We start from the raw sequence: 22,302 nt of genomic DNA, 5'->3' as shown, positions 1-22,302 counted from the left end.
AGGATTTCTCGGTACCTGCGAGCTCTCGAGAGGGTGCGAATACCCAGCGATGATCCCACAAGCTGTAGCACGCAAAGCATTTCAGAGTGAATTTTCTATCTGCTTCTTTTAAAGATCTGCTCTCAACTATACCTTAAAGCACTCACCTAAGAGATTTATTATCCCTGTTCAACTGCAAAGAAAAAATCCTCCAAGTGCTCCTGTTCCCAAAGTGATCAGAGATTTGGGGTGTAATCCTTTTCTTTGAGAACATTAGGACGGAGGAAGTTGTCATTGCTGAAGGGCTGTTTTGTGTTCATTTCTCTTCTGTTCCACTTAAAAACACCGTTCCTCATGGGCACCAAGGAAGGGGGGAAAAATGCTGCGTTTTTTTTAGCCAAAACATAAAAGTTTGCACATTTTCTGCTGCTTTTTTTAAAAAAGATGATTTTTATGTGATTTTATTTTTAGTGCTGGTGAAAAAGAGACTTGGCAATAGGAACTGTCTATCCAAGACGGGACAGATAAAGCAACGGAGCCACTAACACACTTCCCGACAGCCTTCGCCGTTCATCAGGAGGGAGAGCCTGCGTGGCACAGGTGGGTATGTTGGGTCATCCCCCCCGCGACGGCCAGCAGAGTGGAAAATTAGGGGGGTTTGTGGTGACAACACTGTGGTGGTAACGCTGCAGACCTGTCAGCTGGCGAGGCAGGAGGGGGAGGATGGCTTAGAAGGACCGTGGTGACAACGGTTGCAGACCCATGGTGGCAACGGCCTGCCAAGCACCCACACGTCAGACCAGCCTGGCTCTTTCGGCTAGAAATGCAAAACAAGGGAAAACCTCGGCTATGCCCATAAACGCCCCTGGCACGGGGAGCACTCGCTGCAGAGGTGCGGAAAGCTGGGAAAATAACCCTGGATTTGAACTCCGATGTGGCACTGTGCCTGAACTGCAATTTAGTCTCGTAGCCCTGTGCTGCAGGAGGAAAACTACGCTCCGCAAGCCCGTGCTGCCAAAGAAGTCGATCGGATTGGCATTTGGGAAGAGGCGGTGGTAATTATTAAGTTTCTGATTTCCCGAGAGCTTCTCCTGCCTCTCTTTTAACAGGAGAAGTCATTAGGTCTAGCAGGCAGCAACGTTACGTTGCAACATCAACAGGAGTTTCTCTGCGTGGGGCTCTGCTGGTTTAACGGACTAGGTGGCACTTGGGAGTGGGACGAATGGGTTGGCCGGACAGTCCAGCAACTAACACAGTCCTCCTCCTCCCAGATTTCTTTTTGGGGACTATGGAAATCAGCAGCCTTTTACCCCAGGGCTGCTTATTGCTCTTAAATACTACACTGGTAAAACTGCAGTTTGGGGGTTGCTTGTGTTTTTAAGTCCTAATAACACCGTGTTACAACCGCAGACTCTATCTAGTTGATGAAGAATAAAGTCCTAGTAACGAAGAAGAGTCTGGAAGTGTGTCTGAAGTGCTTTATCGCCAGCACATATTTCATCCTGACAGTCGATACTTTTAACTGATCCCAAGCCATGCGTGGTGCATTTCCAATCCCTCCGCAGCCTCTGCCAGCCTCTCCTGTGTGGTCGCTTCCGAGCTGGCAGCAGGGTTAGTATGTCGGCTTCACGTTTCGGAGCGTATGGATTTTTCTTGATTCGCGGCCCATGTTTTTAGGTCAGGAGGACAAAGTTTGTCCTGCGACAACTGCAGTGGAAGGACCGGAGGAGCCGCTGGAAGGATTAGATGGCGGAGCAGCTGCAGAGGATCGTGTGCGGGGTGATAGCCCAGGTTTAGCCTTTCAAGACCCCCCCCGTTGCCGTTTTAGGGAGGCCAGTTTGCCTTTTCAGCACTGTTTTGGACTTGCAAATGGGTAAAACAGCTAAAATGCAACAAGATTTAGATGCAGGCTGAACAGTTTTCCCTGGCCAGTGAGAAGCAACCCATGTGCCTGCACCTCCTTTTCCCTTCCTGGCCCATTTTTGATCCCTCGTTACCGTGTTGGTTCAGCACCTTGCGGTGTTTGACCTCGTTTACCCCATGGCACCCCCAAAGAACCAGCAGAGCTTCTTTTCCCATGCGTGCCTCGAAGTTAAGCCCTTTTCAAATTCACTGGTGTTCAAGTGAGTGTGTGCTTTGGCATTTCCTCCAGGAAAAGCATTAACAGGGCAACTCATCTCCTCGCCAGCTGTTTGCAGAAAACCGGTGGCAATTCTGGACCCTTTGCAGCTCCTACAAGACTGGGTCTAAATCGCAGGGACTGACTGACTGGCACATGGGCTTTATTTCCTGGGGAGAACATAAAAAAGCCAAAAAAAAATTTTTTTTTGATTTTTTTTTTTTGCTGGCCGTCAGTGGGCTGCTTTACGCACTGATGCCTGCTGAAACCCTTCTGTTCCGGTAGCCGCAGTCCCAGCAGCACGTCGTCACCAGGGCTCCCCGTGCCCGACTGACATCCTCGCGCCCGGGAGCCGGGGATTTGCATTCATCGCCCGCCTCTCGCAGCCCGGGCACACGGAAGCTGCTGTGCAGAGAATCCCATTAAAATGCTCAGCCCGGAGAGCCGCTGCCTCCCCCATCTGCTCACATGGGCTGCCGAGATCTGAGAAAGCTGGTTTAGCCTTTTCCTGACTTTTCAGCCCTTTTATTCTCCCCACTTTCTGAGATTTACGCCAATGCTGTTTGCCGGGCAATGTTATGATTTTACAAGGTGCCTTTATTTTTGGTGTTTTGTGCTGCTGTGCAGCTCCCCGGTTGTGGGCCGGGCCGGGGGAGGATTCCCATTTAATCACGGGGCATTAATTTACCAACAACAAAAGGCCCTGTAACAAAATAGGCGTAGGAATTGGCTGTGTTTTCAGTGCACTTGTCGTTTCCCTTTTAATTGTATTTTTCTTGGTTGAAATGAAATTTTCTGTTTCTTTTCTGAGGCGCACGTGTATACTACACTGAAAATTATTCCTGACCTCTCTCTGCTCCTTTAAAGTGAATTTCTGTTTTGCTTTGGCCAGTTTTCTCTGGTTTAGCTGCGATTCGCTCCCTTGCCTTCTTTCTGCTAATTCTCCCCGAGCAGATGAGAGGAGTGTTAAATAGATTTAGTGGAAAGATGATGACTGTCATCGGTATAGACGACTCCCTAATTAAAAATTAAAGAGGAAATTGCCATCAGGTCATGCTTCTCATGCGGCTGTATAAGAGTTGACAGTAAGCCCAGCTGCGCGGATCCCAGAAACTTATGTACCTCGAAGGAGGTTGGTATAAAGGGAGGGAGACTGTTCTGGTGGCCAACATATCCATCTGGCCGAGGTTCAAATCTGTAGTCTGCTGGCATAGACCAAAGAATCAGAGCTAAATTTGCCGTGTCCTTGGTTTTTATGCCCGTGCTACCGGCTATCTATTAACTCAGTGCAGCAGCAGGGTTTTGCAAGTGAAATATCTAAGCAAGCTGATGTTGCTGGCATGGTGCAGTACCGTGCAGATACTAACTCCAGTATCCCAATTTAGACGAGTCCTCTTTCTCCAGTTTTGGCCAGAAAAACCATCTTGTATGCAAGCAGCCTGCTGGGGTAACTGTAACCACCCCAAGTGTGTCCCCTTGCAACTTTTTATTGCAACGAATCAAGATTTTCCAGCGGGAAATGAAAGCAAAACACTTCATCTAAAAATTCCTCATCAGCCCTAGTCGCTGGACTGGAACAACAGCGATTGCACTCAGACACGCGGCAGAAATTTGCAGCTCTGCTGTGTCCCAGGGTCACAACGCACCATGGAAAGGCGCATAGAGAAAGCAGGTGTACATTCCCGTCGCCGTTTTGGGCAGGGGGAGACGGGGGCATGCACGTGTTAAGCAGCTTGTCCAAAGTTTCACGGCGAGACAGCGGCAGCAATAGGAAACCAGATCCAGGCGCTGCGATTTTCCAGTCTAGCCACTGAAGCACGTAACACTGATGAAAAGCAGAAGCGCCCAGAAAAAGCTGTGTGGCCGTGTCTAATGAATCCCATCGCTTTCTCGGGTTTACCGATGCTAACCCGGGAGGTGTTAGACGTGTACAAATGTTGCTCTTTGGTAAAAATGACAGTTGCTTTTAAAAAACCAGCAGCCTTAGGTTGCTAAGGAGTGATTTTTTTTTTTGGCATTGTCTGAATATACGATTTTTCTCTTGTAGGAACGGCAGAGCATCAGCAGTGCAGCGGTGATGCAGGAGACTGACGTTCGCACGAGTCTCTCCTGGCTCGTTTTCCACCATGGCTGTTGCCTCTGCATATTCATCGGATGGTAATGCGGGATGCCGAGAGCAGCGGTAGAGTTTGGCTTGATCCCATTGTGTTTCTCCTGTGCCGGCTGAGACTTTGTATCACCATGACAACGCTGTGACACTTCTCGCAACAGCTACCCGCAGATCAAGGGTGGGCTGAGGGTGGTGAGAAGTTCCATGATTGATTCGAACTGGATCAAAAGTTGCAGTGGCAACGCAAAGACTGTCGCAAAGCCGTCGTCAGGACAAGAAGATGAAATTTCCATTCTATTGGCTTCTCGATAAGCAGGCACAATAACGTTTCTTTCTAGAGACTCGCTATAAGAACTCTTTTGGTTATGGCTACTGATCCAACGTGATTGGGCGCGCACAGACTCTTGAACTCATGACTGGATATACGATGTTGCGGAATGGGGGAGTGGGGAATGGAGGCCAGCCGTGGGTGTTGAGATGGTCCAGTCGGATCCGGCTCACCTGGCTTAGTTTCACCCTCTTCATTATCCTCGTCTTCTTTCCCCTCATTGCCCACTACTACCTAACCACCATTGATGACGCGGACGATGCTGGCAAGCGCATCTTTGGCCCTCGGACCGGCAACGAGCTGTGCGAGGTGAAGCATGTGCAAGACCTGTGCCGCATCCGCGAGTCGGTCAGCGAGGAGCTGCTCCAGCTGGAGGCCAAGCGGCAGGAGCTCAACAGCGAGATTGCTAAGCTGAACTTGAAGATCGAGGCCTGCAAAAAGAGCATTGAAAATGCCAAGCAGGACCTGCTGCAGCTGAAGAACGTCATCAGCCAGACAGAGCATTCCTACAAAGAACTGATGGCCCAGAACCAGCCAAAGCTCTCCTTGCCAATCCGGCTCTTGCCAGACAAAGACGATGCGACCTTCCCTTTGCCAAAATCCAACCGGAACTGCAGGCTACACAATTGCTTTGACTACTCGCGATGCCCGTTGACGTCTGGCTTTCCAGTCTATGTCTACAACAGCGACGATTACCCTTTTGGTAGTTCCTTAGACCCTTTAATTAAACAAGCCTTTGAGGCGACTGTCAGAACTAATGTTTATGTTACTGAAAATGCAAATATTGCTTGTGTGTATATAATTTTAGTGGGGGAAATGCAAGAGCCCGTAATGCCAAAACCTACTGAACTAGAGCAACAGTTGCACTCTTTGCCATATTGGAGGACTGATGGACATAACCATCTCATCATCAATTTATCAAGGAAATCGGAAACTCAGAATTTTATTTACAACATCAGCACAGGGCGTGCCATGATTGCCCAGTCCACCTTTTATGATGTGCAGTATCGACCGGGGTTTGATATTGTGGTATCACCTCTGGTCCATGCTATGTCGGAACCCAACTTCCTAGAAATCCCACCCCAGGTGCCAGTCAAGCGTAAATATCTGTTCAGTTTCCAGGGGGAGAAGATAGAGTCTCTCAGATCTAGCTTGCAAGAGGTTCGCTCCTTTGAAGAGGAAATAGAAGGCAATGCCCCAGCTGACTATGACGATCGGATCATCACCACCTTGAAGGCTGTTCAGGACAGCAAGTTGGACTTTGTTTTGGTGGAGTTCACGTGTAAGAACCAGCCTAAGGCAAGTCTGCCCACTGAGTGGGCTCTGTGTGGAGAAAGGGATGACAGACTAGAGCTACTGAAGCTATCTACTTTTGCACTGATAATCACCCCAGGGGACACCCGTCTAGTGATCTCCGCCGGGTGTGCCATGAGACTGTTTGAGGCTCTGGAAGTTGGAGCCATCCCAGTGGTTCTTGGAGAGCAAGTTCAGCTACCCTACAATGATGTGATCCGGTGGAACGAGGCAGCCTTAATCATACCAAAGCCACGTATCACAGAAGTGCACTTTCTTCTGAGAAGCATTTCTGACAATGATCTCCTTGCCATGAGGAGGCAAGGCCGCTTCTTGTGGGAGACCTACTTCTCAACCTCCGACAACGTGTTCAGCACAGTCTTAGCTATCATAAGGACTCGAATCCAAATCCCGGCTGCTCCTATCCGAGAAGAAGCTGCCGTGGAGATTCCACACCGGTCCGGCAAAGCTGCTGGTACAGACCCCAATATGGCAGACAATGGTGACCTGGACTTGGGGCCTGTGGAAACAGAGCCACCCTATGCATCTCCCAAATATCTCCGCAACTTCACCCTCACTGCAATGGACATCTACAGGAATTGGAATTCGGCTCCTGGACCTTTCCACCTCTTCCCCTATACTCCCTTCGATCCCGTTTTACCATCAGAAGCAAAATTTTTGGGGTCTGGGACTGGATTTCGACCAATTGGTGGAGGAGCAGGTGGTTCTGGGAAGGAGTTCCAGGCTGCTTTGGGTGGCAATGTCCCTCGGGAACAGTTCACAGTAGTGATGTTAACTTATGAGCGGGAGGAAGTGCTGATGAACTCCCTGGAGAGGCTCAATGGTCTCCCCTACTTAAATAAAGTGGTGGTAGTATGGAACTCTCCCAAGCTTCCCTCTGAGGATCTCTTATGGCCGGACATTGGCGTCCCAATCATGGTAAGAAAGACGTGGATACTATCGCCTGACTTCTGCAGGGGGGGTTGGGTTTTAAAGTTGGCCGTAACCGTTCTGTAGCTTTTCAGCTCGGCTTAGACATCTAGGACAGCATTCATCCCGCGTGACTGTAGATGTCTATACCTGATCTGGACTCTTTATCAGTGGGGAGAAACAGGGAGATTAAAGGTGTGACTCATCCGACCCATTTTAGATGTTTACAGGAGAATGCCATCAATTATGTTCTGAAAATGCCTGTTTCTCTCCACCGGCTTTAAAGGGAGGCCGATGACTAGTGCAGAGGCAGACGGCATCGCTCCAGATGTGTGAGCTTAGGTGAGATGAATTGCCGTCGCGACAAAATTCGTTCTGTGGCCTTGGGGTTAGGAAGTACAGGAGCTATTGGGGAGAGCCTAAATTGTAAAAAGTTGAGATCTTTACAGGTGCCGGGTGTTTAGCACCCTTGAAAAAGTAATTATGTATTTGGAGCTTACCATGAATCTTGGGGCTTAAAGTTAGCGACTCTTCGGTATTGAAAATCTTCACGTAAGCTCTTCGTCACACCGATGGTTGGCACCTTATAAATACCAAAGCAGCGGCTGTTTCTGCACTTTACCTGATGAATCTTTTATAAAAACAAGAGGGACGTGCCGAAGCCGTGCTGTGCGCTGAGAAAGCAAGGGAGAGAGGAGATACTGCTTTTAAGGAGCTAATTCTCCCATCCTGGCAGCTCATTTTCTTCCACTACTTTTTTTTTTTTCCTTCTTTCTTTTGAATCTCAGGACTTCTGTCATCTCAGCATAACTTTCTGCCCAGGGCGTTGCTGACAATCAATATTTAATATAAATCGCCAAGTGCACTTGTAAAGAGAGTGCGGGCATGAAGCCACTAACAAGAAGCGTTTGAATCCAGGCATGTTTAGAGGACAAATGAAAGGATACTGCTTTACAAATCAGAAGAAAAATAAAAGAGGAAGATGGTATTTAAGTAGGCAAACTGCGTGTGGTTTATGTGACAGGACACTACGAAGCTTAATAGCAGTGCAAGCTTTATGCTTCATGCAAAGAGATTCATTGATTTAATATTTCCCTTTATTATTATTGTGATGAATAAATCCTTCTGCTCACATTTAAAACCCCTTATGGTCCAGGGACAATGAGGAGAGAAAATTGCTTGGATAATTGCAAAATAATCTTTCACATTAGTCCTGTTGAATGCTTGAATTCTGTAAAATCTTCACATCGCGTCTGCTAAAAAAACCGTGCGTTCTCCTTCAGAGCCGAAGAGCGGGGATTGTTCTCTTTGGAGCTGCTGACGGGCGTTATTTGCGGAAGAAAAATATGTTTCTGTTGATGGACATTAATGCCTTTTTTCTTCACTTCGTTCCCGTTTGCACACCGGTTGTGTCGGAGGCCCGTTAGCTTTCCGGGGCCTTGGGCGCACGCGTACGAGTTGCCGCGGGGCCGCTGAGCAGCGCGCTCGGGTTAGCGTGCGCTGGGGGCCCTTCGGTGCCGCTCGCTCCAAGAGGAGGAGATCGGCTCGGGCGCGTTTTGGGACACCGGCTGGTAACAGCGTGCTGGGGGCCGAGTGGGCTGGAACATAGCTAGCTTGCGTTGGATGTGTTGGTCTGGTAATAGGTCTGAGTTTTCTTCCCGTTTTTCTAAATCTCGGTGCTTAGTTTTCAAACTGTGCTGGTTGGTCGTGATGTGGTCTTGCGATCCAGGATATACAGTTTCTTTCCCCCGAGGGGGTGTAAGTTAATCAAGAGAAAGGCTCGAAGCTGCGTTGGGTCTTTGGATCTTTCCTGGATGATGGGATAAACACAGTGGGCTGTGGGACGTGTTTTATTTTTAAATCTTTTTCTTAGCTGTATGTTTCTTGCCTACGGCATCATCACTAAAAAAATCAGTAAGATTCCTTCGTTGTGCATGAGTGCTGGCTCTGTACTGAGCTTAACTGACGAGGTACGGCACTGTTTAATGTAAAGTTGTGTGATCGCACTCTAATTTAACGCGCCTTTGTGCTGGAGCCATGGCAGGACCTGCTGTGAAAATTGCTCCTCTCTCACCTCACATAGTGTCACGGGGGAAAAAATGGCTCTAAGCGAGAACCCTCATTTGTGCAAGTCTTAAAACTCGCTCTCTGCAAGCGTTCGTATCAGTAGACCTTTCCCCAAAAGCAGAACGTGGAGAGCGTGGCTGTGCCGGGGCCAGCAGCGACATCTCAACCGTTGTTGAACTTCTGAATGCTTCTCCGCAGCATTTACGCAGTGTCAACATCACGCTGTTTGTACCGCTAGTGATTTGGTTATCCATCAGATGTCTGCGGCAGCTGGCAAAGCCCCAATATACACAAGGAATTAAAAACTACTCAAACCACTGATCCCTCCTTTGACCGCCAGCGGTTCGGCTCCGTTTTCGCCGGGGGAAGCACTCGCTGCAGACAGCCTTGCTGCCGTCACTGGCGTGCCGGGCGCAGCGATGCTTGCGTCGTGCTCGTGAGTGCTCCTGCTCTTTCCCTGCTCAGGAGAAAGGAGTTTTGGATTCGATCTCCTCTCTGAACAGGTGGGAAGATGCGCTAGTGTTGGAGTGAGATGGGGAAACTTGGCTGCGGCGCCCGTGCACCCGTCTGCACACACATTCATCTTGGAAAGGTTTCCGGCAGTGGAATAAAGAAGGAGTCGTTAAGGAGAAGATCTGGCTCGATCTTTGGCGAGAGGCTTCCAACAACCCCTTTCAGCATCGTCATGTTCGGGAGCTCTAAATAATGTACAAGCGATGACAGGAGAACCTCATTCTCTGCTTTGCAGTTCCCTGACAGCATTTTCGTCCACATGAATACAAGTTCAGGGAAACAAATGAAAACGCCCAGTAAACTACTCATCCAGCCCATGCAAATGGTAATAAAACTCACCCAAGTAGATGCAGATCCTGCTGAGCTTTTCCGTGTGCTCAGGCGCTGATGTGCTGCTGGTTGCTGATTGCTGTAGGGCGCTCGCACATGCTTCCTCTGCAAGCTTGGAGCATCGCAGTGAGCACAGTCTCAATGTTTAATAAACCCCGTGCCTGGTTTTAGCAGCTCTTCAAGTCCTTCTGAGCTGGTTCCCTGGCCATCTTCTGCATGGCTGTGAGCAGGACATGGGTTGGGGCAGGGGAGACTTTTCCTATTTCTGATCTGCTTTTAATTTCAAAAAAAACTAAAAGAAAGTGTCAGGTTTGCAGAGCCAGACTTTCCTCAAGACAGTTTGTTTTAATATATTTAATGGGGTTTTCCGAAGGCTGCCAGTGCTACGTACGCCCTCCGTTCAGTGGCTGTGGCACAAGGAGATTAAGCTCTGGAGCAGCTTGCACTCCAACAGCCACAGCTCCTCTAATGCAGCAATTAAATTATCCATTTCCCTTTCAGAAACTTCCTTGAAGCCACCCAGGAGCGTGGTCCACACCAGGAAAGCAAACTGTGCGCTTGGCAGCCTCCCTTACCTCCTCGGTGCCTGCTTTCTCTCACCCGCGTTTCTTAGCTTGTGGGTCATGCCCTGGAGATGGGAGCAGACCAGGAAGGGGAAGACTGTGCTCAGGAGGGGCCGTAAATTGGGTTATAATCTCAATAAAGACGATTCTCTGCCCCTGGCCCGCACACTCTTCCTTCCGACTCCAACATCTTCTGGCCTGTCCGTCTGTGTCACACAGCACACGCGTTTTTTTCTGCCCTTAGACTAAAGCAAAGCATCTCATTTGAAATTAAGGTTTTGCTTTCTCCTCCTCCCCCGGGGTACGCGGTGTGTGCTGTTAGGCCTTTCTGAGCAATTTAGCTGGGTTCGCTGCCAGTGCCAGCTCCTGTGGCTTTCGTTGGTGACTAATCCTTTCCCTCAGCTTCATTACATAGTGAGTAGCTAGCTTTGATCTCTGCAGCCACTTCCAGCGGCGTAATGTCCTTTTCTGCTGGCTCGGTGGCCGGCTGAGAAAGCTTATTCAGTTTAACCACTTGTTAGGAAAGGAATAATCTTTGGCCAGCCTTGTGTCTGTGGACCTGTTTGGCTGGCTTGTCCCTTGAAATGCCACTTGTTGATCAGGGGAGGACTGTGGGGAAATAGCTCAGTGACTTTCCCTTCTGTTTGGACAGCGTCCCACTGCTGAAAGGCCAACAGTCCTCAGGCTTGTGGGTCCTTTCTAGCCAAAGTAGGTGAGGGAGCTTTGGTATCTCCACTGTAAGGAGCTCCATGGACTCCCAAGTGATGTTTCTGGCGAAGAAGAGGACGAGCAGCTCTTGGCTGAAGGGTAATACCCGTGCCACCACTGCTGTGGGAGTTTCTGTGCTTGTCCTTCACCACCACGCTTGTTTTTCTGATGAGAGCAGAGCCAGCCTTGCAACCCAGCTCAGGCTGCCAGCAGCTTGCATGGTCACCAGCAGCTCCGGCCAAACTGGAGCAGGGTGTGTGATTCAGGGGAGAGCGAGCTAGAGGGAAAATGGGAGAATAAAACTCTCCGTGCCAAACGCAGCAGCATTTCAGTCGGTCCTTTTGCTTCCTGGGAGTTTTGCATATATATCAGTTATGAGGCTGACTCAGGCAGGTACTTAAGCATGTCCCTAACTGAGCCTCGGTGGGATCGCTCCTGCTTGGCTGGGACAACTCACATGCCGGAGTTCCCGGGTGAACCAGAGCTTTCCACTGGGCGTTTATCACTTTTTCCCTACCTTATGAATGTCATTGGTTTAATTTGAAATATTTTTGTTCTTGTATGGGAGAGAAATTGAAGTGTAGCAGAATGTGAATGAGAAGGAAGGTTTCATACGCAGACTGGCGGGACTTTTCTAATCAGAGGGTGGCAGGCGCTTTGGGAGCGGAGAGCCAAGTTTTTAGAGCTTTATTCCAATTCTTGCAAGGAGCCCGTTGCGGGATGGCAGGCCCAGCTGCAGGTTTGCAAGTTAGAAAACGTCTTGATAAGAGCGGTTTTGCAAGGCAGGGCGGTACTGCCCGAATTCTCCTCTCTGCTGCTCTCTGGTACGTAGCACCACCTGCTGCCTGCCGGGCAAACAGTGCTGCTGCACAGCTACATCGCTTCCTCTCAGATCCCTCCGAGTCTGCTTTCTGGATATATATTTTTAGCATCGTATAGACAAATTTGCTGCTTAGTTTACCTGAGATGGTGGAATCCAGATGCTTGTCACTGCAGGGCTTGGGCAAGGTGCAGCGATGTGTGAACGTACGCTGCTAATGAGCAGCCAGTGCTGACTTTCCTAGGGCTTTGCGCACTGAATTTTAACTCAAGCACCCTTGCGATATTCTGCCGCTGTTGCCTAAAACCACTGCTTAATTCTCTCGCATGCCATATGCTGTTTGGTAATATCTTTTTCATAGACAAAATGTTACTACGGCCTCGCATCTCCAAAATCCCTCAGCTTAGGAGGCAGCTAATGGGGCTGCTAACCAGCAGGAAGGAGTTACTTTGGGGCAGCGGAAAAGCCAAACAAGGGAGGGAAAGAAGCACCATTGCACGCTGCCGTGTGCGCAGTCAGATGTTTTTCTCGCACACAACAACTTGTAAATGTCTGGAGAGGCACGGGGGCCGGTCACCCTGTATCGAAGCCTTTGGCCATGCACACCAGCGCTGTCTGTGCATTTTTAAAGCGCTCCCCACCGCTGAGCGCAGACTGTCACAACAGCTAGAGGACAAAAGAGGCGTGATGGGATTTGGCACCGGAGTCAGTGCAGAGGCAAATACCACATTGTTTTCCCAGGGCTGCATGTCATGCCGCTTTTAGGGTTTGCATGGTGGTGTGCACGTGCCTGTTTAAATAGCAGGAGAATACTTCACCTCCCCAAATCATTCCATACAGTGGAATAAGTGTGTGTGTCGGGGGGGAGGACTTGAGCCTGTGTATGCATTTTCTCTGCTTGTTTCCTTCTGTTTTCACCTTCTGTTTGTGTTCTGTGATTTTATGTTATGGCAGCTCTCATTAGCTCTCATTAGCATACAGTGTCAGCACTGTATGCTGACATCCACTTCGCTGTGAGATACAGCCTTCTTCTGATGAAGTCCCAGAGCCAGGGTCACGGAATCACAGAATGGTTGAGGTTGGCAGGGACCTCTGGAGATCATCTAGTTCAACCCCCCGGCTCAAACAGGGTCACCTAGAGCACCTTGCCCAGGACTGTGTCCAGATGGCTTTTCTGTATCTCCGAGGATGGAGATGCATGCAATGAAGACAGTCGTGTCTCCTAGAGTCACTGTAACTTGATGTGGTAGCCCAAGAAATGGATAGACCCCGAGATGCAGGAGGGAAGGGGCAAGCTGTAGTCACCAAGGTCATGAATTTGGCTTTGGCCCTTTGGTATTAAATAGATAGGGCAAAAGAAAAAAAGAAATCTATATTGTTTCAGTTCCATGGAGCAGGAGGGACCTCACAGGGCATTGGGACATCAAGGAGGCAACTGTGAAGGAAAAGGGAAGGTTGTAAAGAGAAAGGTAACTCTTGAATGCAGGGTCAGAGAAAGAGATGAGGAGCAGGAGAGAGATTTTAATCACTCTGCTTGCTCTTACATGTCCGGTATAGCTCACAGATGCCTCCCAGAGCTCTGGGGGATCGATCAGCAAAGATGTTGGTTCAATAAGCAACCATCAAAGAAGACGGTTGCTTATTCTCAAGTCAGTTTAGTAGTGAGCTGGTGGTGGTGCAGCACGGCAGCCACAAATGCATTCATCTCCTGGACATGCTGCTACCCCCTTCTCCGCGATATCTGCCTGTATCTGACTGAGGAGCCCATACCTGCTCTCCCTTCCTCTTTGTGATGAATGCTTTCTCTTCCGTTTTCTTGAAATCAAACTCTGTAGCTAGCGATAAAGCATGACAGATCTGCTTGCCGTGCTGCGAATACAGAGCATTCCCCTTTTTAATTTAAACAGCAGCACCTGGCTCCTTGCTGTGATTTTGGAGGAGGAAGCTCATCTCGTGCACAAATCGATGAGCAGAAAGGTGCTGGAGTAGCTGGATTCAGAACAACAGGCTGCCTTCTGTTTTCCCGTTGTCTGGTATCGTGGGAATTGGTCCCGTTTCACCACGAGTACCCAAAAAGGACAAAATATGTCTTTTTTCCCTGGTGAAAGCGAGGGGAGGCCATTTTAGGGAGCATGAGAAACTTCTGGAGAAAAAGCAGGAGTTGCAGGCAGCCGCCATCCAGAGTTTAAAGCCTCAAGTTAATTAATGAAAATGTGAGAAAGCAGGTGAGGAATACTTCACTCCTCCTAAAGCTGAGAAGACTGGCACAAAGAGCATAAGGAACTTGCCTAAGGGCATATTACAAATAAGCAGGAGAGAAAATGAGCCACGGAGAACAGAAGACCATGCCTGGCCTCTAACACATGCATTTGTCGATCTTGTAAGCTCTCAGAAATGCTACAGGAGAAGCTGTTCTCACCTATTCCCAAATTTCCTAGCAGCAGAAAGATGGACACCTGGCGAAGCCGCTCTTCTTAGGCTGCCAGATCATATTTTCAGATCAGAAGAGTTCAGCAAAGTCCTCAGGTTCCCAAGCGCTTGTCTGAACTCAACTCTTGAGAGTTTTGAGGTTCGCGTGGGAAATGTGAACGTCTTTGGTTACGACACTGAATGTTTAAAGCGTTCAGGGCAGGGATGTAGAGTTTGCAACTTTAGGAAGGGACTAATCGTCTCATTGGTGTCACAGGCTGGTAGAACCCAGGCCGCTCGTTTTTAGTGTGGTGGAAACCTACCCCAGTCTCTAAAGTAATGGACAGCCCTGTCTTTTGGTGTGGAAGAAGAGAGCTAACAGGGAATGAGAAAAGCACTTTCCTGGGAATGTAGCAGCTCCAAGCCAGATAATTCTCTGTAATAATGCTTGTTTTCCTCTTTCTTCTGAATGCAGGTGACAAAGCAAACTGGTTTCAAAACACTGGTAATAGTTAGGTTGGTTTTATCAGAATTTTAAAAGGAAGGTTTATTGTTGTTGTTTTTTTTTTTAATTGTGCCTAATTTATATGAACTTCCTCATTTGTAACACACAGTGGTCCTTAATTCCCAACCCCTACTGTGGCTTGTGGGAGGTGGTTACTGTAATGGGTATTCATCCCAACCACGTATTTGCTAGTAATGTGTTAACAACCTCTTGCTCAGAGCGTTTGTTCCCCCTTGATTTTAATTTTCTGAGTTGAACAGCAAGAGAAGTTTAAATAGATCACTAGGTAGTAGAAGTCTCCAGGCAACCCAAGCTTTGAAGTACATGGGATCGCCCACCGCAAAGCCGTGGGGTTGCATGTTTGGTGTAAGTGCGTTTCCCCTTTGCTTGATTGAGTTCAAGGTGATGTCCTGACCCTTTCCTCTGATATTTGAGCTGATGGAAATTGCTTTTCTCCATGAGCCATACTCATCCAAGAGAAAAGCAAAAGATGAAATGCTGATTAAGGAATTGTGGTATGGATTTGCTAGTTCTTCTAACGTTTCATAAAAGAGCTTTCATCTGTAGCTAATGGATTTGAGGACTGACTTGCTGGCAGAGAGCTGTCTTCATTTCCTCCAGCCCCTTAAGAACTTTTTCAGCGAGATCTCAACCTTTTACCCTCTGAGGTCCCCAGAAAGCTTCTAGTCTGAATAAACCTGGATGCCAAAAGTGAGTTTGCATGCCTGAGTGCTCTTTATGGTTGGTGCTCCCAGCAACATAAGCATTAATAAATCCTCTGTCCTTGTCAGAAAATAATCTACCTGCAAACTTGATGGATTCTTGGATTTGCTTATATACCATTTTTAGTAACAGCTCGGTAAGTTGTTAATAGTCTGTCCTCACTTTCTTCCCCCGTTGATTGAGATACGATGTTCATCTTGAAGCCTTCTGCCCCAAATGTGAATATCTGCACTGAAGTGCCTCTAGGATGTGACACGGCAGCTTTTACATGCCGAGCAATAAGCACCAGCTTAGGGAAATGAAGAGCTCAGTAGCCACTTGCAGCAAGGGCGATGAAGGCAGGCCGAACATAAAGGAATTTGGCAACATTTCTTCATGCGATTAAAATCTTAGAAGGATTGAGACCTCCATTCTCTCACAGGGGACCATACCGCCTGCAGCATAGCGACTCCCATCACCGCACCAGGGGGCTGGTGCAGTCCCGGTGTGCAAACTTTATGCTCTGTGTTACCAAAAATCCTTCCTGCGCAATCTCCTGCACAGGTTCCTGCTCGAGGTCTTGCCCGGGCAGATGCCAGCTAGCCAGGAAATCTGTAGGGGTGGCAGCATGAGATGGGATAGCTGCTGGCCATCAATTGGTGCCGGCCATCAACTGGTGCCATGGCTTCCTTCTGCAGCTGCCCCCCAAAATAAACATAATGTATTCAAAATGATGAAATGCACCAATTTTAACACATTTAAAAATAATCACACCTCCTCTGCCATGCATCTTCTTTTATGGCTGTAAAGGAAATCCTGCTTGACAGACACGAAGGAAAAAGAGAAGGAACCTGCTGAAGAAGTAATTGCCCAGTGATACCAAGGATTTGCCCTGATGAGTGCCTCTGTTAATTAAAGCAGCGGGGCTATCAGCCAAAGAGCCAGTCGTGGAAAGATAAGCTCTGCCTTAGTGAATAGAAACAAGATATTTGCAATAACCGCCTGAAACAGCGTCCCTTTGGTTTCCAGTACTTTCTTCTTCCACTGGAGGTGCTTGGGCTCCCCATTGTGGGTTTATGTGTCTCTAAAGTGGGCATTCTTGTGTTTTCTTCCCTTTAATGCTGACGATCTGGTATTGCACGGCAGCTGCTGGCTTGGTGAGACGAGGACGCCTCAAGGGTCCTCCTAAACCGCCGTGCTAATTTTTACACATGCTCTGTCTTGCAGATGAGATGTGACAGCCTCTCCCGAATCTGTCCCTGAGCTCTCAGTCCATTTGCTGCCAGATTTCTCCGTGCAGGTCGGGGGACTAGCAACGTGTCTTCTGCAATGAAATTAGAAGTGTGCGAATTAGCTAGCGGAGTCCTCGTGAGAATGAAGGGTTAGAGAGATCTGGGCTTCAGTAGTTCAAAATTTTTGTGATTTTTTTTTTTTTCCAGTAAGGACAAAGCTTTGCAATTTGTGTATCCGTCTTAGGCTCTTGTATGGTTCTTCCAAGGAGAACAAGGTACCAAGGTTGTACCTGGCCACCCTCACAGCATGTCTGTGATGAGCGCTCCATCCACATAGTGCGGCTGGGAGATGATTTTTGTCCAGAAGGAATCAGGATTTCGATGTGGAGTCCTGGTGTCCTGGGTCAGTCCTGCCATTGCTTCTTCTCACTCTGGTAACTCTTAGAATTTCCTTTCCCAATCGCTTCCTTTGGGACCTTTGGGCCCAACCTTTGGGTCGGGTTATTTCATCTGTACAGGCTGCGTTCAGTGGTATTTCTCTAGTTAGTTCGAGTACGGGAGCAGGGTAGTCCTGGCTGTGGGCTCTCTGCCTGGCCTGATAGAGCTCTGCTGCTCTGATTTGCACTAGCTGCTCTGAAAACAGGCCGAATTAGCCCAAACGGCATGCAACAGTCCTGGCTGCTGGTACCAAAGCTGCCTGGTGCATCCCTGCACCGCACAGTTCGGTGCCACATACCCTCCGATACCCAAAACAGATCCAAGGATTGAAGCTCATTTTGGAGCAGTGATTCCTCCAGCCCGATATGCTCTACATGCCGGAGGGGACGGGGCAGCGTGTTTTGCAGGGATCAGCCGGAAGGAGACTCCTGCTAGCTCCCGGGAGCCAGATTTGGCTTAAACCCTGAAGAAGTGAGATCGTATCCTTTCCCAGCCTCTTTGGCAGTAAGCCTATCTATTCCCAAGCTGGTTTTATTTACCAGTCTAACCCAGGAAAGTTTCTGCTATCTATCTGCAGCGTTTTGGATCCCATCAGGCTCCCATCGCTGAGCTCCAGGCACTCATACTCCACCTTGCAAAAGGGGTTAAAAGATGTTGCCTGCCCTCGTTCTGTCTCTCGGCGTGTTCTCTTTTTCAGCAGTGAAGGCTGGTTAGAAATGTCATCTCTGGATTTTACCTAATGTTAGTGAAGTGGCTTTGGTACAGCAAATGGAAGCGATAAGCTGGGACGGCACGTGAGATTGGGCTCTGGCATCTCTGCGCGAGCTGGCAAAAGAGAAAATTCATCAGGAGGGAGCGGGGAGGCTGCCCCGCGCCTGCTACCGTTTCCGTACTCAATGATACAGAGCCGTGCTTCTCCAGCGGCACGAGACCCGAGCACTTAGGTCTCAGCCTTATGCATCTGAGCCTGGTGTTTCGCCACTTAATTTAATTGACACCGTGTTGTCAGGCATTGGGTGAAATTTGTCCGTGTTCGTGAGAGGCCGCTATTCCTGTTATATCGGACTGGCTTTTGAAAATCCTCTGACAGTTTATTTCCATCTGAGGATCGCAGAGTTGTTGGCAAACATTCATCAGCCAGCTCAAATGCAGCCACTTCTGCTTGGACCACGCCAGTAGTTTCAGCAGAGCATTGCAACGTTGCCCTGCGCTTTGGAGAGAGTTAAGTCTATTTAGTCTGACAACCTTTTAGCTGTTAAAATTATTGCAAGGCCCTTAAGGACAACCAGTCATCAAGGGCTCTGTCATATCAACTATAACCATGTTACCAGCTGTAGCAGCCAGCAGGTAAGTTCTAGAGGAAAAAGGAGCAGGGAAGGTAAAATTAGAAGTAGAGATGGACAGCCAGAACCAATAGCTTGGAGATTGAAAGGGTAAAAATAAGGCTTGGCAAACAGAGTCTTTGAAGACCATGTTTTCTTTGTTAGCAGGAGTCTTTTGGTGTTGTCATTGGAGAAGTCAGAATGGTAGGATAATTTTCCTTCTAGCAGGAAGCTGGAAGATGACCCCCACTGCCTCCTTCAGCAGGTTCCTGCAAGAGCTATGACCAACCAGATGAGCACCAAACATTGCTGCAGAAAGCATGCAGGCAGGTGGCATGAAGTCCCCATGTTTCTGGTTTGTGGCCTCGTGATCCCAGAAGTGCTAATGGATGTTGGGTCACGAGCATTTCTGTCCTGTCGTGCTCAGCAGTTTTTCCACATGGGCACACTTTAATGTGAAGCGCAGAGAAGAGTTTCAGAACGTCGAGGAAGGAGTGAGGTGCAGCAACGGAGGGTACTTATGATGTATTTGAAAGCTTCAGCCTCAGATGACATCGTTTATCCCAGGGATGTTCTTTGGAGCCAAAGAGTAGTAAAATAAATCTGATTGGACAACCAATTCCATGTACATCTTTAACTGCATGGCCGCTAACAGCAACACACACAGAGAATAAAAATAAGTATCTGTATCTCTTAAATGGTAAAATAAGCGTTCTTCTCCTCAAGTTTCTTTAGAAAGATGCGACAGCTGCGTCTGCATGGAAATGAATAAATAATCAGTTTTATTTGTATCACAAGCTGTTTTCTCATCTCGGAGATGAGCAACCCACTGATATCAGTAGCGCAAATTAAAGACAGCCCAAGTGTTTGCACATATTATGTGCGTGGACACAGTATAGGTTTAAAAAAGAATTTCCACTAGTATCTTCCTGTGTGGTTTTGCTCTCACTGGGGGATAATTTATGTTTGGTTTTATATTGCATTATTTAATTATGCATATTTAAAAAATGCATCTGTTTTGCCAGTTTATATGTAGTATATGCTGTCTTTGAGCAGCTTCGTAGCTAAACACCTTCCAGTGAAACTCTTTCATGCCTCTGGAGATGAGTCTTAAAATAGGCTCTAAATCCTTTTCATTCAAATTTGGACAATGCCTCTAAATTGGAGGCAGCAAAGCACAGAAAAGTTGTGTCTAGCTAGACGAGTTCAGGGCATAAGCGAGCGTGATTGTCGCTATTTCAAAGTGGAAAGGAAACGCTGGAAATGTCTGACAGCAGCAGCATCTGCCAGTGCTTCAGCCAGATTCGGGGCTGCTGGAGCAGAGCTGGAGTTGAGCCTGGCCCGTCAACGTGTGCATCCATCCTCTGCTGGTGAGGCTGAATTTTTTTCTTGGTAAACGGAGATGTGTTGGCCAGTAGAAACTGGATGTGTTTGTTTGCTCTGCAACTTGGGTGGGTTTTTTTGTGGTGGAAGCTGAGATTGGCGTGAGGAAACAGTTCTGCGTGGCCCAGACAGGACTCCCTGGGCCGGCGAGTTGTGACTTTTCACTCTCAGGAGGTGATGGATAGTCTTCCCTAAGCTCCACCACAGTTGTCCTTGGTCAGGGCGGTTACGTGGGTGTCAGGTCCGGGCTGAGAGCCCTGGGCACCTCACCGGGTTTGGCGGACTGTCTCAGTTTGCCCACGAGCTGTTGGTAGTGATGAAATGCTGAGAACTTAAAATCAGGGATGGAAAAAAAAAAAAAAGACCTAAAATCTTGGTATTTCTGAAAGGAAGACTGCCGTCTCGGTCTGGACTGTGTGACTCACACAAATGTCTTCCACGCTGGGAATGTGCAGAGGGCTCGAGAGATTTTTGGTGGTGCCTGTGGCCATGGTAACAGCTTCTTTCCTTCTCTCCATCAGCTGCTTTGGCAAAGCGAGCTTGACTTCTCGCTGCACAGCCAACGAGCGCACCCGCTGCCCTGGCATTGGGGCTGGCTGCTTTTCTCTTTCCAGCTCCCTCATTTGTTAAACGAGCGGAAGGTAACAGGGAGCGAGAGAAAAATCGGAATAAAAACCATCTGTAAAAGAGTGAACCTCAGGTGCGTCATTTCCATACGGATCTTCTCCTGATGGCCAAAATCCCTGCTGGCTGGTGCAAATCCATTTTGACAGCTCTGCTCCCGCAGGATGGCACAGCCTCCAAGATGCTGTTGACTTTTGGGACCAGGCAGACTTGCCATCTTGCCCAGCTGCATCTCTGGCTGGTGTCGCAGAGAAGCAAGTGCCGGCCGGTCACTCTGAAATGCCATCACCACGGTTGCTTTTCACACCACGTATGGAGAATGGAAAACGCCACGTAGGGAGGGACGCGCGGATCCCCGTACGTGCTGTTGCGCAGAGCAGCCAGGATTTTTCACCCGTTGCTTGGGAGAGCGTCGCCTATTTGTTGTTCTCTCTGGCTTTTTTGGAGACTGTCCAGTTTTGTCTAAAATACGAGTCAAAAAAAAAAAGGCCGATTACAGAATAGTTGCAGGTAAGGACAAATGGATCTGTTCGTGCCTGCTTGTTATTCCCCCTCTGCTGGAGTCGACTGTCTCCCAGATCCTGCTAATGGAGCCCTCCCTCACCTCTGTTAGGCCTAGTTTGACTGGTTCTTAACAGCCTGGCAATCTGAGTGGATTTGTCCTCCCGTGGACTGAGGACGTTCCCAAGAATTGCTCCAGCAGCTCCTCGGAAGGGAAGGGCACCGGTGGGACCGGCTCTTGCCCTGGCACTGCTGGATGTGAGACGTGGTCTGCCTGCAGCCCTACCCCGCGCTCGGTGCTGGGGCCATCAGGCTAGGTCCAGAGCAGTTGGGACAGCGCAGAAAGGAGAGGGCACAAACCTGGAGCCTCTGGCTGGGACGCTCACCTGCAAAGCAGGAGACGCCTCAGTGAATCCTACTAAAACTTGCGGAGACGGTGCCAAGAAAAGAGGCTGACAGTGCTGTAACTCCACGTCTCCCCCGGAGCGCTGTGCTGGCAGGAGCTCGCTGCGGTTTCCTTCAAAGCGTAGCTGGAGGTCAGCTCTTCAGGCACAAGAGGGAGATGTGTTCGGCTCCCGGGTCTTGGTGCTGTAATTCAGAACTTCTCAGTGAAGGGGAGCTCGTGGTGTCCCCATGCCCACTCTGGCTGTGGTGACATGCAGCTCGCTTGGGTTGAATTACCATGAACATGAGAATGGCAGAAACTCATCCTTTTCTGAGAACTTGTTCTCTGTCTCCCCAAATTATCGAGCTCTGCTAAGGACATCCTTTTGTTTTTTTCTGATGAAGACCTGACGTGAGTGATGAGGTTCGTGGTTTCTTGCAGAGTTTGCTCTTTGCCCAGAAATCAATCCAGCTCACTAAGTTGAGCTGTCAGAATTTCTCCAAGGGCATGGGCACTCTTCATATTTTCACCATCAAATTATACGTGACACTTAATTTAAAGCTTAAATGTAAAGCCTCACTAGCAAGGAGATAGCTAGAAGATACCGATTTTACTGCATTTTTGTATTTACGTATAAAAACATAATATAAAATATCAGTGCTGGTTAGGGGCACTATTGCTGAACAGACTCTAGATTTATACCTTGTTTTAGTTCTGCATAACATTTTGAAGGTCCATTTGGCTAACGTGACTATGAATAACACCAGGAACAAATTGGCATTAGTAAACTGGCTTGCTTAGAGGTGTGGGGTGTTGTGCTCTTTGAGTCAAAAAAACTTGTGGAGCTGAATCACCTTGAATGAACTTGCTGAAGAGGCCAGAAACTTCCAGTGTGGTGTGTAAGGTGCTCAGAGGCTTTTTCTGTCTTGCAGTTTGTCTTAAAAGTTTGCAATCTGTTTAGGGGGACTAAAGATTTGGAGCTGGGGCCGTGCCAGCGTTTTTGTGCAGCTCTACATTTGGTAATTTAACTGATGGCAGAGA

The 22,302-nt window shown here is 48.4% G+C and overlaps 1 protein-coding gene across 2 annotated transcripts in view; it reads left to right on the top strand.

Moving 5' to 3' along the window:
* The window catches only part of EXTL3 (exostosin like glycosyltransferase 3), a 142,991-nt gene that overhangs the window by 109,470 nt on the left and 11,219 nt on the right, over window positions 1-22,302 (top strand). For both annotated transcript variants that reach the window (XM_067294448.1, XM_013946863.2), the window contains exons 3-4: window positions 451-579; window positions 4,146-6,768. In XM_067294448.1, coding sequence (XP_067150549.1) covers window positions 4,621-6,768 — 2,148 coding nt within the window. In that variant the 5' untranslated portion in view covers window positions 451-579; window positions 4,146-4,620. The remainder of the gene's footprint in view (window positions 1-450; window positions 580-4,145; window positions 6,769-22,302) is intronic.

Source organism: Apteryx mantelli, chromosome 3 (genome assembly GCF_036417845.1).
Source record: "Apteryx mantelli isolate bAptMan1 chromosome 3, bAptMan1.hap1, whole genome shotgun sequence".
Lineage (NCBI taxonomy): Eukaryota > Metazoa > Chordata > Aves > Apterygiformes > Apterygidae > Apteryx > Apteryx mantelli.
The sequence above is the reverse complement of the archived record's forward strand: the minus strand, read 5'-3'. Positions and strand labels throughout refer to the sequence as shown.